The sequence below is a fragment of the Gavialis gangeticus genome, unplaced genomic scaffold (assembly GCF_001723915.1).
Source record: "Gavialis gangeticus isolate Ggan-Ray unplaced genomic scaffold, GavGan_comp1, whole genome shotgun sequence".
Lineage (NCBI taxonomy): Eukaryota > Metazoa > Chordata > Crocodylia > Gavialidae > Gavialis > Gavialis gangeticus.
The window spans coordinates 37,836,153-37,855,208 of record NW_017729028.1 but is presented as its reverse complement, the minus strand read 5'-3'; the positions used below and the strand labels follow the sequence as shown (position 1 = coordinate 37,855,208).

The window sequence follows — 19,056 nt, the reverse complement described above, 5'->3', positions numbered from 1 at the left end:
GCCATCAAGCTTGGGTCTATTTCTGGTACCCCAGGTCCTGGGTACAGGGCTATAAATCCAAACTCAACTTCCCTACTACTCCCCTTCATTGGTAAAAGTGCAGTAGGACACATAGGAAAACCGAACAGCTGCTCACTCCTATCCCCATGCTTTCAGCTGCAGGAAGTGGATACATTGCTTCTGTCCAGTGTCTAAGAGCCACTGTAGAAGTTAAGCAATTATTTATTCACAAGGCCGAAATAAAATTACAATAAATGCCCTGAAGCTAGAAAATTCTGAAAGAGCGCTCTTCCCACATATAACCTTACACACAAGTATGAAAACAGAGATTGTCTCCTTCCTCTCATCCTCCACACAGTCCTGTGCCAACTCAGCCGTTTACTCACCAGCTTGATCTTACATTGCCCCGACAAGAATTAGGGCAAATCTGAGCTTTCCTCCACACCAATATATCCCTGGAAGCTTGGTGCTACCTGTTCCTTGAGGCCTCACAAGCCTGAAGACCAGAGATAGCTGCACCCCAGTCAGTCCAACCAGGAACAACTCTACCCAGCTAGCACTACTAAGCTCTGAGTGCCTCTCGGATAGGAGGCTTTTGCTAAAATTGATCGTTAAGTCTCAGAGTTAATGCTGTATTGAGATGAAGGGAGCAGTTCACACCCCAGCAATGCTCTCCCAAGTATTTGCATGCCAACTCAAGGAAACAGAAGACTTCTGGGTCAAATTTAGGTTTTCTTTGCAATCACCAGGAATAGAAAGTTACAGTTTATATTTAGATCAAAACTTGAATTCTGCAGAAAATGATGTGGCTGCCAGTGGTATGTTGGTACAGTGTCCTACTACGTATTTGTTCAGTCCCACCCTTGGCTGCTCATGAATGAGGGGAGTACTTAAAAAGAGACAGCAGAGTATAAAGAAGCAGAGAAGACCATTACGAAAAAAAGCCATTTTATTGAAAATGAAATTCAAAATTCAACTTAATATTACAATCATGAGAAAATGCCAAACAATTCAATTTACAGTTGCAACATACAATACAAATAGTCCCTTTGAAGTTAAAGTAAACTCATCCACAATCATTGTCTGTGGCACAAAGCAGAATGTGTTTGTACAATATGTGCATGAAAAGCAAATCTTGGGCAACAGCATTTAAAAAAAAAATAAAAAAAAATTAAAGCTTGTATTTACACAAAATGCTACAAATATTTTGTTCCAGCGGAAATTCAAGACTGGTAAAGCATATTTAAGAAAAAAAATGGAATGTCACTCATATTACCTAAAACAAAGGTTACTGTAAAAGTATGTTTTTTGGCTGATATACTTAAAAGTACTGCATTAAAAAAGCAAAGAGTTATCTGTAAACATGGAAGTAAACAAACATCTAAAAAAGTTCTCAGAAAATGTTAACATGAAATGCATTATATTTAAAAACAATAAGAAATTCAGGGGTTCAGAGAACTGGGCTTCTTTGATTTGTACTCATGGCTGGTACAGGTTATAATTATTGCTTTTGTTCATGGCTTGTCTGTCTGAATCCTGGCTTAGCATGTCGCCCAGATTCAACAGCAGGCTCCAGTAATCAAGGTGGAGCAATGAATGTGACAGTGCAAAAGTTTCGCCACTCAAGATGGCACCTGTTGAGACTGGTAGATCCTTGCTCAGGGGACTGCTGGCAGGACGTTCAAGACTAAGGAGTACATAGCAGCTGGTCTGTTCAAAGAATGTCGAAATGTCACTCGAATTAAATTTGGGTCTAATCCAGCTTGCTCTATTCAGACATCTAGCCTCACGGACATCCATAGAGCGAATCACATTACTACCGAGAGAAAACTATAACCCTATATTTTGATGTGGGACATCACACCGGTTCTCCTGTAGAGAAATCTTTGGTACAATCAGAGAGTTGGAGATTAACAAAGGCCATTTTTTTTTTTATCTCTAAATCCATGAACTGTGCCAACTGCTGTTCCTCAAAGGAAAGGGCTAGAGTACCTCTAAGGGAACCCTCTTTCCTTTAGAGGTTATGCACATCTCCTAATGTAAATGATCCTGTCAGATTAACTAGAACACATTTTTTCTTCCCGAAATTCGGAATCAAGAACATCTCCCAGTGTATTTGGAAGCATTCTCAAAAAGCTTCGCCAGGCAGTTGTGTACCAATTTGCCTGTGCATTGACCACAATCACTAGTAAAAATAGAGGGGGATTTTTCAAAAAGGATTTCAGAGCACAAATTCCCCTGAAAGCCAATGGAACTTGGGCACTTGAATGCTGAGGTGCTTTGGAAAGGCTCCACATCACCTGCCTGCAGAGTAAAGACATCTGTCTGCTTGATCGTGGTAGCCAAACGCACAAATTTAAGTGTGCGTTTTGCATCGCACAGCCAGGTATGTAAACGTTTTGAAAGGCTGTCCCTAATGGTCCAGTTTAAAGAAACACGGGGACACACAAAAGAGCTCTGTTGGGTGCTGCGCAAAACAAGAATCTGGTCTAGGCTGGATTGATCCAGAAATGAAATGAAGTGCTTGAGTCTTACAAAAAAGTCTTTAAAAAAAAAAAAATCTGGGTTGCTGCCTGCAGCCACTCTAACAACATTTGAACACAAAAGCATCCCTAAAAATTACTTAATATGCACACAGTAAATCTTAAAAAGCCCTTCTCAGCAATAACAAATAATGTACAAATATAGTACCTTTTATTAAATAGGAAACAGCTTGCACTGGCAGTACATTTTTTTTTTCTCTTGCTTACTAAACAAAAAACAAAACTGAAATGTGTAACCAGACACTGGCTTTTTAAGTGCTGCTGAAAGTAACAAATGTATTTTACAGTTACAAATAAATGGACAGTGGTACGCTTCAAGCCACCACGAACAAACAATAAATAGAATCAATTACAGCTTCCATCTTTGAAGGAACGCTACGTATTAGAAAAGTGTCTTATTCATTTAAGCATACTTGGTATACAACCTTTAGAAGGCAAAGATTTTTTTTTGAAAGAGCACGTAACCGTACCAAATTGGGAGGAATGTACCGTGATAATGTTCAGTCTTGTAAGACGACTGTCTTAGCTACGAACTGATTATGATAATGTGGACATTGTCCGATGAAGTCATTAGACGGTGTGACTTCATTTGCTGGTTGTTTATTGTGAAGGTAGCCGAAGTACAGCCTGTGACTCTCCTCATTATCGAGACGGAGTAGCAGCCCAAGGAGAATACTGGTTATTACATGCAATTTAAGCTGGTTGGACCATGAGAGCACTGGATGATGGGAGCTGAGAGCCTACACAGGCCATACCTCTTACTGAGGGTCAGGGTAGCTGCACTCTCCTCCATACGATATCCCCAATTCAGCAAACACTTTAGCACGTGCTCAAGTGCAGCTGAAGGTGAATGAGATTAAGTTCGGGCTAAAAATTAAGCACCTGCTTAAGTCTTACCCTGACACTGAATGGACTGTGGATCCAGGGTTAAATGTGTGCATTAGGAGCCTAATCCAAAAGCCAAGTGAAATCAGCAGAAAGATTCCCGCTCCCTTGAGCTGACTCTGGATCAGGCCGTACCTACAGGCCTCGGGCTTGGCAAAATGTGGGTACCTCAGCTTTATAGGTCAGTAGCAGACAGATTGCTGAAAGGTCATGGGTGCAATTTCATATCCCTGTACCATGGTTAGGAGCCCTGTGTGTGGCTTTAAGGTGACTGTCATCTTCAGCGTAAAGTTTGAAGATCTGCGTATTGCTGAACACTGAACCTGCAGAGCACTGGTCTGCGGTGCAGTGGTTCCCTTGTGCTTGTTTCTTGAATATGACAACCGCCATATCTCTTTAAAAGAAAACAAAACAAAACCAAAAGGTCCTCACCCCTCTAGCATTCGATTTTAATGAATTGTGTCACTTTAAAAAGCTAAAGCGTTTTGGTCTAGATTCTTACCCCCAATTGTTACATAGAGCTGGTTGAGACGTCAGTGAACAACGGTGATGACAATTTCCCAATTTCTACCTGACTTACACTTCTGAGCAATTATACAGCCAGCCAGTTTTACAGTCTGAAACTGCCAAATGTCAACGTGTTGGCATGGTGTCGAAAATCCCAACGTTCTATCAAAATTCAAAATCACGAGATGCTTTTTCATTGGAAATTTTTCAAATTCTTCTGAAAAAAATTGGAGCAGACAGGGGAAATCTGAGGGGAGAAACACTGATTTCCTCTCTTCGTTTTTCAACCATCTCAGTAATTGCTGATTAAAAGGCAAGATTGTGTTGAAGGCAACCAGATATCAAATAACATTTTAAATACACTATTTCCTTCATAAGTTATAAAAAGATCATACATCCAAAATCATTTGATATGGATGCATTTGGGTTGCTTTTTTAAAAAAAAAGATCACATTGTAAACTAGTTCACACTGGAACTGCTTTTCAGGTATGGTTTTGAGGTTTACACCATTGAAGAAATGTAATAATTAACACCCCCCTACCCCCACTTTTAGAGACCGAAGTCAACATATTACATTAAGAAACATTTCAAGGGTCCAAACATCATTAAATAATTATAAATATTCCTTTAAAGTTATATGATGATCCATGTTAGCAAATAACCTCAATTTTTACACATTTATAATTTAATTTAAAAAAAAGTAGCCAAACACAATACTATCTATACCATTTTGGCTCTAGTAACATATTGCCACTTTCATTTTTTGCTTCAGTAATAATATTTTGTTTTTCTTTTAGAGGGTTTTTTGGTTCATGGACAAAGGCAAAAATAATTATACAAAAGCAAAAAAGAAACCCCATGGTTGTCTAGTCAGGTGGGTAAACTTCAAGACTCATTTCTTTAAGTACAAAAAAAGCAATGAATGGAAAAAGTTCAAACTTTTATCTGCAGCAAGGCTTGGACTCAATTTTGGGACAGGGGGTATGAGCTGAATGTACTACACCAGATTGGAAACAACTTGATCTATGCTTTCCCTTTTATGTGCACCAATACAAGCCAGTTGAATTGCACTCACTACATGTGTGAACAGGGTCCCATACATTGTATGATTGCAACTGTATCATCTAGAGTTCAAGGTTTTTAAAAAATAAAATGGAATGCAGCCTTTGCCTTGCATCACCATATTTCTCCTGATAACTGGGGAGTCCATTTTCTCCTTATTAGCAAAAGAACTCATTATTTATGACAACAGTCTAAAAAACAAAACAAAACAAAAATAATGGGGTTATTATTGTGTGTAAAAAGCACATTTTAAATATCAAAGAAGGTAAAATGTTTCCAAGAAAAATATGTGCTTTGATCCATATAATCTGAACCATGGATGGTGGTAGGTTGGTCACTTGTTATTTATGGCCATTATCATCCCAACTAAACAGTTGCACATATCAGTAAAATCTATTTTTTTTTTTTTAAAAAAACAGGCACTTTGTAGTAAGTCAACCATTTGTTTGTTTTTTTTGGCTCACGGAGATTGGGCCACGTAGAGGAAATTTCAATATGGCCTCCAAACGGACTCATCCATTCTGCCACTAGAATTCAAAACAGTTGGGGAGCTGCTGTGGCTTCCATCTGCCTCCACACCGTCATTCTGGTTCGGCAAGTTAGGATTTAATAGTGTGCTGCCGTTCGATGTGGTGGTGCAGGGAGGAAGCATTCTGGAAGGGGAGCGGTCTCCCCCCGGCACCATGGGGAACTGGTATGATCCTGATGAAGTGCCATAGTAGAGATATGGAGTGCTGCTGGTCTGGAATGGTCCACTTTGGTTTTGGGAAGAGCCTGGGTAGGGTGGTGGCAAGTAGGTATGGTAGTGAGTGGTTGCTGACATACCCAGTGACATGCCTGAGGTGACTGGCGGTGTATAGGTAAAGGTAGCTGGATAGTGCATTCGTGGGTTGGAGAACCGGCTCTCAGTGAGGGATGAAATGCTTGTGAACTGCCTGGGATCTGAAAATGGGCCCAGCTCTGAAGCACCTAAAAATTATAACAAAAGATGGGGGAAAAATTCTGTAAATATCAGTTTGTTTTAATAAAGTGATGATATTTTTTTTTTTAAAGAAAACCCCGACTTCTTTTGGTCCCAGAAAAGAACATCAAATCATATCAAATCATACATTGCAAGAAACAGAATCATATACCTGTCTCGTATAAACGCTGGGCTGAGGTCATCCCTGGTGTGACCCCACTGCTGTCAATGGAGGTTGCAGTATTGCCAACCCAAAGCGTTCAAAGCAAAATTCATGAGATTTGCTTTAAAAAAAAATCATAGGATTGGGAAAAAAAATGGAATGATATTTTATCTGCCTGAGCCTTGAGGGTGAAGATGGGCCATGCTGTGGGCTCTTCTCCACAACTCTGAGGACTAGCAGTGTTAGTTTGCTTTTACAGGAAAGCTGAGATTCTTACTTGATTGCCTGCATTCAGGAACCGGGGCTTTGGGAAACAAAGAAATCCTCATCCAAAGGATGATTAAATTATGGAAGTTGGCAACACCCCATTAGTTGCACCAGAGATGTTAATGAAGTTGCACCAGGGATGACGAGGCCCCACTTCTCTTATCATTCATTTTATTTCAGGTCCATGGTTCACTAGACTAGATTGCTATTTCTGGTAAAGGCTATTGACTGCATGAGTTTCAAAACAGGGCCAGCTACCAAACTGCTAGGAAGTACGAAAGCTTTCATTTTTAGCACGGTGAATGGAAACTCACTACCCCAACACTTTCTGTTACTGAAAGAAATTGCCTGCCGTTGGTATTTCTTCAAGACGGTTATAAATGGACTGACACAACACGTAGCTATGGCAAACCTCCTGGTGATAACACTCTACAGCAAGTTTGACTCTGAAGTGAATGTAGAAATGGCTGAGCTTGTTTTCTCTGACGTTCAAGTCCAATCAAGCCTCCTCTGAAAGCAGCACTGGAACTTACAGGTTAGTTGGTTGGTTGGTTGGTTGGTTAGTTAGTTGCTTGGGAGACTTGTGGGGGGAAAGCAGCAGAATAAGGTGTGGTGCAAGATGAAGCAGAGTGAGAGGAAAACAATGCGCAGAAAATGGAGAGGGAGAAGGGATAAAAAGAAGTTTAATGAAAAAGTACAAGGCAGCAAACCACCTCTCCTCTCGACTCCACACTCTGTCTTTTTACATTACATATTTATGCAAAAGGAATCCAGATGTAAATTCCAGGGGAAGTGATCATGAAACCTCGGCTTACCCATCTCTTGTCCCACAACTGCTTTCTTCAAAGGGAACTCAGCCCCCCAGTCCTCAACCCCCAGGTGTCAGACTCACTATATTAAAGACTGAAGTTTTCTGCTTTATCTGCGATAGAAACTATTGTCCAGGGGGTAGCAGTGCATTTTAAATATGACCTGCAGACATTCCCATGTACAGAGAGGGTGGCCTGGTTTCTCTGACTATTTTATACTTAATCTTGGTGGTTAGAGACAATAATGGTAAGTGTTATAGACAACTCCAGAATAAAAGGATCTTGCGGAGACTGCCAACAGGCATGGTGGCTCTTGTGATATGGACAGCAACCAGCAGAAACTGGACCAGGACATCGATTTATTTAACATAAACCACTAAAATGATGTCAGGTGATAAACAGAAATGTGCTGAGGAACAGTGTTCAGATCCAGATCAAGTTTAGGGTAAAGTATTTGGGCTTCATCCAACAAGGAATCAAAATCATAGTATACGACTGAGATCGAGGGATTCTAATGCAACCTTTCCTGAAATACAATCCTTATCTGGAGTTGAATCAGTGACCTAGAAGTGAACAGCTTTGTATCCATTATCAACCGCCTAAACCATAACACTATGGAATGTAATATAACTTGTACCTTTAGAGCAAACACTCTACCACTTGCTGAAAAGTCTTTGATTCCCAACTGCAAACAACAGCCAGAGGCCATACCACCCAGAAACAAAGCTGTTATTCTGGAACATTATCTCTGATATTGTGAAAAAGCCTGATACGTATCTGGAAATATAAGGACATTGTATAATTTCCTCGGCTGCTCCAGATACCGAGCCTCAATCTGCTAGCGCTTACACTGAATGTAGGCAAATGTAACTCCACTCTGCCTACTTTCCCCTGACATGATTCAAAAAAGACCTTTAAATATGAAAATAGACGGTGTATGTATAAGGCTATTTATATGAGGGCCCACTTTGTATTGCTTTTTCCTTTATGATAAATACAATATTTTTTTAAAAGAGCACAATTGAGATATTTTGACTTTTTGAAAAGTCTATTTTTTTACACTGTTGATTGCAAAATATAGGCCGCTTTACCAAATGCCAAAGCAATGAAACCTTTCCTACTCTTGGTCAAGGGTTTGTCTTTCCTGTTCCTACTTCCAGTTTAGCACATGTATAAACCACCTCCTAAGCAAAGCTAGGAGTGCTGCCAAGAAACAAGCCTGCCCACTCACGCCCATTCAGTACAGGCCCAGGCTCGCATCTGCGGCACAACAGATGGCCCAATGTGGGTCTAAGCCATCTTAAGCCACTCAGGCTTGCTCTTGGACCTAATTTTGTAAGTTTAGTCACATGTGGGTGGAGCTTATTTCTCGGTAGTATGTCAGGCTTGCTCAACAGACCATTTAAACCTAACCTGTGACACTTTCCCAATTTTCCAAATCTCCCTCTAGCTAAATATTTTGGACATCCTTCTCAGCTTTTGGATTTAGCTGCTTGAAACTACAGTTTGTATTTGTAGTATTTCTGTATCTCATTGGAGGGCCGACCCGAAGTGTTGGACTACCGGCGTTATTCGCTGGAAAATAAATTTGCACCCTCTGCCTCATGCCCCATCCTTCTCAGTCTTGCTTTTCCAACTGTATCTTGAACCTCTAGCTCTAAGAATAGTTCTCAGACTCCATCTGGCCATGAAACTGCAGTCTCCTTTTGTCCTAACCTTTCTCCTTCCCCCCATTGCTACCAACTCCCATCCTCTAGTTTGAACTCAGGCCCCAATCCTGCAACTATTTAAGTTGTGTAAATGTAGACACATGCTTAGAGCCAGATCCTATCCCACCGAATGGGTGCCTCAGTGCTCCACCCAATCACGTTATGGGAAAAAAGTAGATGGGTCTGCCTCCCAGTACATTTGTGTGCCCTGGGGCATGGACACATGTAACAACTGAACTGTTCCCAAATCTCACTATTTAGGAACCAATTCACGATTGTTGTGGGTCGGACGTGTCCACACATACAATCCTCTAGCATTTTAGGTAGAACAGTAACCTTCTAAGTGCCCACCTGCTGTGACCATGACATCAAGAGACAGGAGTGAGCACCCAGCCCAGCCTGCCTCACAGTGGGTGAGTGGGGTGGGGGGGAGGCCCGGGATGTGGATGACCTGCGGCTGGGAGTGTTTTCACTTTTCTCCTTTCTCCTTTTCTCTCCTAAAATTGGGTTCAATAAAGTCAAGCAGCCTGCACTTGATTGAATTCTGCATTGCACTTGCCTGTCTTAGAGCGCCCAAGGGCAGAGGGGGTGTTTGCACCCACACTTCTGGGTTCCCAGGGGCTGTGGGGAGGGCACAACAAGGGCCCACAGTTGAGTAGAGAGTGAAGACACAGGTGTTAGAAAGACAGCTTTTATTGAAGAAGCTGTGCAAGGGAACTCATTGATAACAAATGCCACAAAAGGGAAAATAGGTGGGCAGCACAGTTGTGGCTGCATACCAGAGTGGCCAATTGCAGCAGGGGACTGGGCAAGGGCATGGGGAGTGATGCAGGGTGGGACACCTGGGAGATCGACCTGACCCATCTTGCAGAACACTTGGTGTCCACAAGTAACACTGAACCGATGCACTGTGCACTAGATCAAAAGAGTGCTGGATTAGGTACACTTTTGAACCATTCTAGGTGGTTTTAAAACAGTTTAACAGGTTTGTATGTCTGTCCATGTCAGAGTTAAACTACATGTAAACCAGGCTAAGTGTTACTTGTGTCCATAACCTTAGTCTTAAGGGGAAGATGATGGTATGTTACAAAAGTAGGTGTGTAATTTTTCAGGGACTCAAACAGGGTGGAACAGGGTCACCCAATCCCACTTAGGCCCCTAATAGGTAAAGTGGGATCTGGAGTTCTTTGCTGCATTAGAAAACTAGATAGTCAGCTCTTCTGGGTGTTGAATCTAGTTGTATTTGTGCTTGCACTGTGAAGTGCTGTGCACGCAAGTAGCAAGGAAGATACAGTAAAGCATTTATGATCCCTTCCATGACCGAAGATTCACATAGATTTTTTTTCTGGTAAAGCAGTGGGAAAAGCACTTTATGTTGCAGCCTCTTGATCTCTGCAAGTGTTACTTTGAGCAAGTGCAGCAGGCAAGCTGCAGCCTGTTTCATGGCTGCAAACATTGGCTCAGCTGCACCTCTTTAGAAAAAGTTGCATTTCATCTCTTACCTCTGTACAGCCAGAAAAGGAAACAGGTACTCCTACTGCTCTTTTTCTTCCTCTATGATAACACCATTGTATGGAGTTTGACAATACAAAAGAAAAAGAAAAGTGTAACAGGGAGCCAGGGGCTCCTGTTACATTAAGGGAGAAGTAGCAGCAGAGATGTCCACAGGTGGAAGAAGACTGCACATTATGCTTCAGGGGAGCAGGGGAGGGGGATGGGCAGCCAGGGACACAGGTTGCAAGTGCCTATTGCAGGGTGAGCTGCCTAGAAGTAGGAGACTAGGGCAAAGCCTTAGTTAGGCAATAAGGGCACCGGCAGTAAGCTGCCCCGGAGGCCGAGGGGATACACCTGTGGCTGGTTAGGAGCCAGGTGATATAAGCCTGGGCCCCAAGCAGAGGGGTGGTGCAGCCCTGAACTTGGCTAGGAGAGGAGTTCCTGCCTGTTCAGGCTGGTGGGGAGTGACAGCTGGAAGCCATGAGGCTGAGACAGCCAGAGAACAGGGAGGGGGCTTGGCATAGTATAATGACCCAGAGGGAAAGTGCTTGAACTTGAAGTGGTTGCTTGGATTTTTGCTCCAGACTATACCTGTGGACTGGATGTGGCTGATAGGGGAAGAAAGGAGACAACAGAGGTGCTTAAAGAGAATGCTATTGAGCCCAGCCAGGAGCAGGGGCACAAGGCGCAGTAGGCTAAGGCCAGGGCCTGAGCCCAAAGGGGGCAACAGGAGTGTCAGGGGCCATCAAGTTGCTGAGACTCGAATGGCCAGGCCTGAGCCAGGGGGCCTGGGCAACCTGATCTACAGCCAGAATAACCTGTTGGCTAGAGGTAAGAAGGCTGAACCTATGCAAGGGAGTAAGTGGCAAGAGTGACATCTGTGAGGTATGGGCAGGGCTATAGGGGTGGAAGGAGGCCACAAACAGCCCTTAAGGCAACTGGTACCCTGCTGCAGTGATGGGGCCCCACTTAAGGACTGAAAAGCAGGATTGTGGGTCAGCTAGGTACAGGAAAGACATACTGGCCCAAAGCAGGCCCAGGCTCACTCGGGGACCCTGGGCAGCCTCCCTTATACAAGGGAAAATAATTCCATCAAGAGAAAGACAGAGGGTACCCCAGGGAGCCACGTGGCCACCAAAGGGCATCACAACTGCCCCCGAGGCCTGGGCCTGCTACACAAACTGCAATTTACCTCTTTAAATAAAGCTTTTACATCTCAGAGAGCAAGAGGTGAACTGTATTTCCAGTTCCTAGGCAGGTTCTGTGCAAACTTAAGTTTTGTGTTCAAATCCTCCATGAGATAAAGTTAGTGCCGAAATGAAGTAATGTAAACTTGCCTTTCTCTATGCTAAAGCACCATATTCACATTAGCCCACACTTTCTTTCCTGCAGAGAATACTGCTCTTGTGTGTTTAATATTTAAAATGAGAACAATTAAGATTCCATGTGGTTTTACTTATTTTGATGCAAATGCCTCATTAAAAACCCTAGACTTGGGAGTTTGCCAATAACATTTTAGGATGGTTTTGCTTCTAAAAAAAATGTTTCACCTGTTGTAGCTCTGCTGCTTTATCATTTATAACACAGCACGTGACACACTTATTTCTCTTTTTCAGTTTATGGATGCTAGCTAATGCCAACTGACGTTTGTTTTTCAATTAATTAGTGCTGCTTGTGGTTTATAGAAAATAATGTAACAAATTTCTGCCATGTTTACAGCACTCTAGCCAATCACTTTCAATTACTATAGACTGCAGTGTACTGAGAATACATTAACTCCTTCTGGGTACAACAAAATGATGTGAACTTGAAAAGGATTATGGGATACTTTTATAACTAACAAACATTGCAATTTGCTGGACTTTGCGTAGTCATTTTATGTTATAGGCACATTACTGGGAGAAAATATTCCCCAAGCTCACGGCATTATGTCTGCTGTAGAAGGGGCTTCTAACACTTGGGTGCAGTACATACTCATAAAAAATGTATGAGAAAACAATGGTGTTTGTATTTTCTGTTTTTTATTAGGAAACTAGTGAATGGACTGACCCAAGGAAACACAGCTTGGCACTGTCTATAAGCATCAGTTGTGGCTATTTTAATTAAATACTGCTATTTCACCTAAATGTTCCCCCTCTGCTTTTACACCTTCGGTGTCAAGCCCTTCACTTTTTTTAAATATTGCAATAAATATTTGATAGTGTGCTCTGTATTCAGTAGTCACTCAGCGTTGAACAGGTCAGGAGGTGGGAGCAATTGACTTGTTAGGGCTTTTTCTTTGCTAATACACATGCGCATCTTGGCTTATCATTTATCAGGTCAATAGTCCCACCTCTTATCTACAGCTCTGTTGCACGTTAACCATGTTGGCAGAACTTTTTCATGCCAGTCGTCTGCTGAAAGCAGGATTTCATTTTGTGTTTTTAACATCAGGTAAAACACTTCTGTTCCTTCTGAGACAGAACTAGGGTCATTGTATCGTTCCTTGTCAAAGAAGAGCTCACCAGAATTTAAATATCTCAAGAATCCATGCTGTGGAAAAAGGACTTGAAGTTTAGCCTGAGATGACCTTTGGGCCAGGGATGGGCCTTTCGTAGTCCCCATGAAGTCCATCCAAATATAAGCACAGTACCCTCCCATCCAGGGCCTGGAACAGAACCTGAGTTTCCCCTCTTCTGCCAAGAAATAACTTCCTCTAGTGCTGGTCTATCTAAAGAACAACGTACTGCTGGTGGGCAGTTGATCAAGCATGTGTCTCTGCACAATGTACTGACTTGTAGAGATACCTCACCTAGTTCTGGATGAGCTAGCCCAGGTGTCAGGACTAGTGGCCGTATCTACACGTGCAATTAATGCGCATGTGTAGATGCTGGGGCACAGGCTGTTTCAGCACAGGGCTAGCTGGCAGGCAGCCCCTGCAGTGAGGCACCCTGTGCCCTGGGCAGCTGCTCCCTCGGGTCTCCATGTGCTGGGGCACAGGGTGCCTCAACACGGGGCTAGCAGCTCTGCACTGAGAAACCCTGGGCCCCAGCCAGCCACTTAGCAGCACATGGAGATGGGGGGACCAGCTACCTGGGAAGCAAGTTTCTCACTGGGTGGCTAGCCCCGTGGTGACACCCCCTGTGCGCCAGCCAGCCGGGCCGGTGTCTACATGTGTGCTGCTGTGCACAAAAAACCCCACAGCAGGGTACTACCATTATTTTACAAGACCACCCTGCTGTGAAGTTTATTAGCTATGTGCACCCTAAGAGGGGTAGACCCTGAGATGTTTACTGTGCAGTTTAATTAGTCAACGTCTCATGTCAACGTGCCCCGTAGAGCTCCATTTACACCACACTGCGACTGGGCTAATGATGCTCGCCAAGAAGATCTGAATGTTACACGTTCCACCCCTTCCACCTGGGTATCAATGTAGTGGCGTTTCTGCTTGTTATTTTAAAGATAAACTGCAAACAAAGCCTGCATGAAAAAAATAGCCTCCAGGTTACAACATCAAGCACTCAGAAGTTAGGAAATACCAAAATTGTGTTTGCCTGTGCAAGTGCATTATGGCTTGGGTCTAATTACAGGATGACACACTTTCTTCCACGAGACCCCTGCTCTAGTCAGTGCACAAACCAACCTGGTCTGGGGTTGAATTAAGGCGGTGTAATAGAGACACTCCTGCCTCATCTGCTACAGAGGGTGGAAGGCATATAATGAATAAGCAGGCAATAAAGGAAGAGATGAGATGTCTCCTAGTCAAGACAGCAGAATGCCTCCCTAGAGAACTGGATCCTATCACAGCTTCTGTGATAGGATACATCACATTAAATTTTTTACAGATGGTCACTAATTGTGTCCCTCATTTTCTGATGCCTGACAGCAGTCTGATTTATAGAAGGGCCAAGTGCTAATAGATGCAGCTGAAGTCAGTGGGAGCCAGGCTTGGAACATACCAAGTGCTATATGTTGCTAAGTGCTCTACGATCCAGGATGTCACATGTTGGGCGTTCATACCGGGCACACACAATTAGTCAGTACTTCTGACCTTAATCTTCCAGCACGTCAGTTTTCTGCCTGTAACGTGAACACTGTAACACTCCTTGTCTCATAGTAGCTCCATGACAATCGTCCATATTTGTGAAGCACTCAGGTACTGTAAAGGTGAGTGCTGTAAGAGAACCCATAAGGAAATGAATAATTATTTCTTTAGAGCTGGGTCCAAATAGTGTGCAATGGAGAAGGTATGGGCCACATGCTGAACAATGAGAAAGCAAAATCTGGAATGGCTGTTTAAGTCCATCCTGGGCACTGAATGAGACGGGGCCTGTGGGAAAGATGGTATTTGATAATGTAATGAAAGATTGAAACATAGAGCATACATACAGGGCTAGGGCAGTGAATTAAGGCTACACAGCCCACTTAAATTCTGGGTTTTCCTTCCTTTCCTATGTCCTTGTGATAAGGTATTTAACAGAATTTGGAGATTCATTGGAATCTGACAGGCCGTGCTGTGAATACTTCTGCTGTGGCCTTGAACTTGCAACCTCTGGCCTGTCAACTGTGCGCAGTCATACCCATGTCACCTTGGCCCCTTAGGTTAGGCTGTCACAAATTATATACTATGAGCAAGACCTGAAGAAAATACAGGAACATCATTTTAAAAGACACTCATAGACCCATGAATTGGGGAAGAAGATCCCCTAACATTTTCTGTAGCCTTTTTTTCTATATTGTGATCTCAACTTACAACACAGAAAAAATGTGAAGACCCACCCCCCATGTTGTGATAAGTAAAGAAAAAGGAGTTGTGTTCCCCTACAACTGGTTTGCAACCTACTGGTGAGAACCCATCTCCTATGGATTTAGAGACTTTTTAGGGACAACATGCACTATCTATAGAACAACCTCATTAAAGAGGACCCACATTATTTTAATAGCAGTTATGCTAAATCAAGCTGTTAAAATCAACAGCAGCTGGATCAAACCCTTGGTTTAGTTCACCATCATGCTGTCTTCTCTGCTTCTTCTTATGTATGGAACAAGCTCCACAACCTCATCATTAAGGCCACTATCCTATCCTTAGCATGCATTTCTGCTAAAATGACTAAGGTAGATGCATTACTGCTAATGGTTGTGATGGTGTTCAGCATGGATTAATTACTTTAATAATTTATCTTTTTTTAAGTCCTTACAATGACAAAACGACCAAATGCAACTCAAGCTTGTTCATAAACCTATTCAATGTAGTTTCTTTCTTACCACTGCTAGCCCAGAGCTCCTTTCTATATGCTCTCCGTTTGTCACTCACATGGTGCAGTTCCTTTAACAGTGATCCCAAACCAATAAGGATTTTATAGGTGAACCGACATGGAGCCCCACAAACATGTAAAGGGATCTATCCATGCAACAGATCCCATTGTATGATTTAGGCTTTACCTCTTTAGAGCTGTACCCTAGTCATTCCATATGTATGTAAAGATTAGTCTAAACAGTATGAACTGGGTGCTATTTTCCTCCTTCCTATTTTGGACACGAGTGATAATATTAAAAAAAAAAGATGTAATTGCAGTTAGAATATTTTATTAATTTTTGTTAGAACCGTTGTTCTCAAGACACCCTTGCACACCAAAAAGCAAAAACTGTCACCTGAGAACAACAGCATGCAAGAGAGGTGTGAACTGCTCTCTGATTTGCCTCAACAAGGTGTTAACTTCAAAGCCTAATTGGGACCATTTAAACTCTAAGGTTATTAAGCACAGTAGTCTAGCAAAACTGCAACTGAAGGAAGGAACATTTTAACACCTTTGCAACTGTAACACACAACCTGTATATAAGCTCCTTTCATTGCATCTTTTCTCCTTTTGCAATTCCTTTCTTTCTGTGTTAGTTTAGATGATGATATTTCACTTTTTTCACACTGAGTTTTCATAGTTGGGCAGTATGATGATGGACCCCTTAAAATAACAGATGTCTTTATAGAGGGATAAGATAGATGCTTTTCTTGAATGTATTATGCAGTGTCCAAGCTCTTCACATCATGATATGGCTAAGAAGCATCATAAATAAAATAGCAACCATTAAAGTAGCAAGTATAACAACAAAGAGAGCACTTCCCAGGAAAAGTAGTGTCTCTTTGCCCTTACCTTTTTCAGCTCCATCAGAGACCCCATAACTACTCACCCCCCACCCAATAAAACCTTTCTGATGGAAGAAGAAGAAAGGAGTCCTTCTATCCATTTTAAGCAGTTTAACTCTTTATGGCTGCTCCTGCATTTCTAGACATTGGGTCTAGTCTATTGAGTTGGATACAATGATACAGTACCCAGGCCCCTTTCCTGGGTGGTTCATTAATTTAGTATCCTGTTATGTCACTTCACAAACATTCCTTCTCATATGCAAATCCATTGTAACCCAGCCCCCTGCACCAAGGTGCTGGCAGCATGGATTGAGCTGAAACTCTCAGGGTCTGCAAGAACAAGCCTCTTCTAGCCAAGCTGTACCACAAGGTATCTTGTCTCAAAAGAAATAGCTCACTCAGAAACTTCTTTATATATAGACTCCTAGGCTGCATCCAGATGAGCACAGCTGTGCGGTATGTGGTGCCGCAGACACATCTGCAGCACCACACACTGCACATTCAGCTGTTCTCTGCACTGCAAGGGAGCAACATGATGGGGTTGCTGCTCCCTTGCAGCTGCTCCCTTGCAGCAACCTGCACAAAAAAAAAAAGCAGAGAGGCACACAGGGGGACAGCGTGAGCTGCTCAAAACCAGAGCCATATTTCAGCTGCCAGCCAGGCTCCAACCCAGCCTTACCTACCCCATCCAGGGTAACTTGCCACGTGCTAGGTGTTTGGCACAAGTGTTCCCTGGGGACAAGTAGCAGCGGTATAAGGTGTCCTGCTGCTATTTGTCCCCAGGGAACCAAACGTCCACACTTGTGTGGACGCGGCCCTAGAGGTGGACAGAAAGCTACATTGTGTAAGGGTTACACTTGCATTTGTCGACAGTGAACGTCACCTGCCATCAAGCTGCCCATTTGCTTAGGTTGACCAGGTCCTTCCGAAGTTCTTCATTAGTACTATTGTCCCATTTCAGTAATCTTCCCCAAAATCTCAGACAAGCTCTAGGTGATTGTGCAGAGTGGAATTGGTTAGGTTTTGGAGACAAGGAGAATTATTTCTTTACCAGCTCCATTTGTTAAAATACTCAACTTTGTCTGATGTTGGGATTAAACCGCATCTTGAGTTAATGAAATATAAGAATCCTGGCATTTTATGCAAAGAAAATCTATTTTAGTGTTTTTTATACAATAAACCCACACGAAAATAACACTATCCCACTGTTTCTGAGCTGGATGATATGATTTTATATATCTTCATCCTGGAATTTGTTACATAAACCACCACTTCAACCACGGTAACAGAGTATATCAGCCTCTGGGATGAAGTGGACTGACTCTTTGCTGGCTGACAGTGCGATGCACCTCTAGACAGTAGTTGAAGGTGGGAAGTGCAGAAGAACCCAAACCCACCCGAAACCATGTCAGTATTTATACCGAGCTCAGCACTACTTGTAGCTATGCATTAAGGTAGACAAGTGATGCAGTATATTGGAAACAAAAAGTATATAACGTTTCTTGGAAATATCACAATAAGCCTGGCAAGTCAGCACCACTATATAAAAGAGAATATTTCTTTGTCATGAAACACACACACATGTACCTCCCACATCAAGTTTTGGTTTAGTTTCTCAAAATTTTCACCACTTGAATTTTAGTTGCTACAGCTTTTCACGGCCCCAGATTAAATGTATTACAGGGAACGTTTGAGGCTTTTTCTTGGATAGCAACCTAAGCAGAGAGATATACACATCAGGAGGATTAAACCACATGACCATGTGCCATGAACATACAATAACAGAGTTTCAGCATAAGAATCCTGTACAAATCTAGTAAATGGGAAGATAATATACACCATGGCTAGCAGTCTACATTATATTTCATTTTCTTTCTTTCTTTCTTTTCCTCAGAAAAAAAAATGTGCCTTAACTATCCAGTATAAATATTTGTTTCCAATGTTGTCATGAATTGTACTTTTCCACTGCATGCTAGCAACTCTCAAATACCATCTGATCCTCAAGCATAGGCAAAAAAAACTATGCTATGCGGGGGGGGGGGGACTTGGCTTTTCTCTGTAACTTCAACTTTTAAACCCCTCTTTTCTTTCCTTCGCCACATTTTCTATTAGAAATCTATTCAAATAGTACACTTCCCTTTTTGTGGAAGAAGGAAAGAGGATGCCTTGCTAGTTCTTGATTACGAACTTTTACAAAACCGGGAAGGAAGATATTCTTTGAAACTGGATCTACTGTAGGACGGAAGCCAACACACAGGACACGGTGTCTTTTAGAAAAGGCCACACACAGTGCCACTGCAGTCATATGACTTCTCTGTCACATCCTGAAGCCATTTCCAGCTCGTGCACAAGTTTGTACTCCCATTTAGAAGAGGATGGGATATATTGGGAACACACATATGGAAACACTTTCAGGGAATCAGTTTCCATGAAATCCATAATGAGCCAAGTGGCTTCAGATGTGGCGGCGTGCCTCAGATTAGCCAAAAAAAAAAAAAAAGGGACAAATCCACCCTTTCAGCCCTTATTTCAGT

General features: G+C 42.5%; 1 protein-coding gene across 3 annotated transcripts in view; it reads right to left on the bottom strand.

The window, feature by feature from the left end:
• Positions 1 to 931: 931 nt before the first annotated feature.
• RUNX2 (runt related transcription factor 2) overlaps positions 932 to 19,056 on the bottom strand; it is a 251,017-nt gene continuing 232,892 nt past the window's right edge. For all 3 annotated transcript variants that reach the window (XM_019520966.1, XM_019520967.1, XM_019520968.1), the window contains one exon: positions 932 to 5,967. In XM_019520966.1, the coding sequence (XP_019376511.1) occupies positions 5,489 to 5,967 (479 nt within the window). In that variant the 3' untranslated portion in view covers positions 932 to 5,488. The remainder of the gene's footprint in view (positions 5,968 to 19,056) is intronic.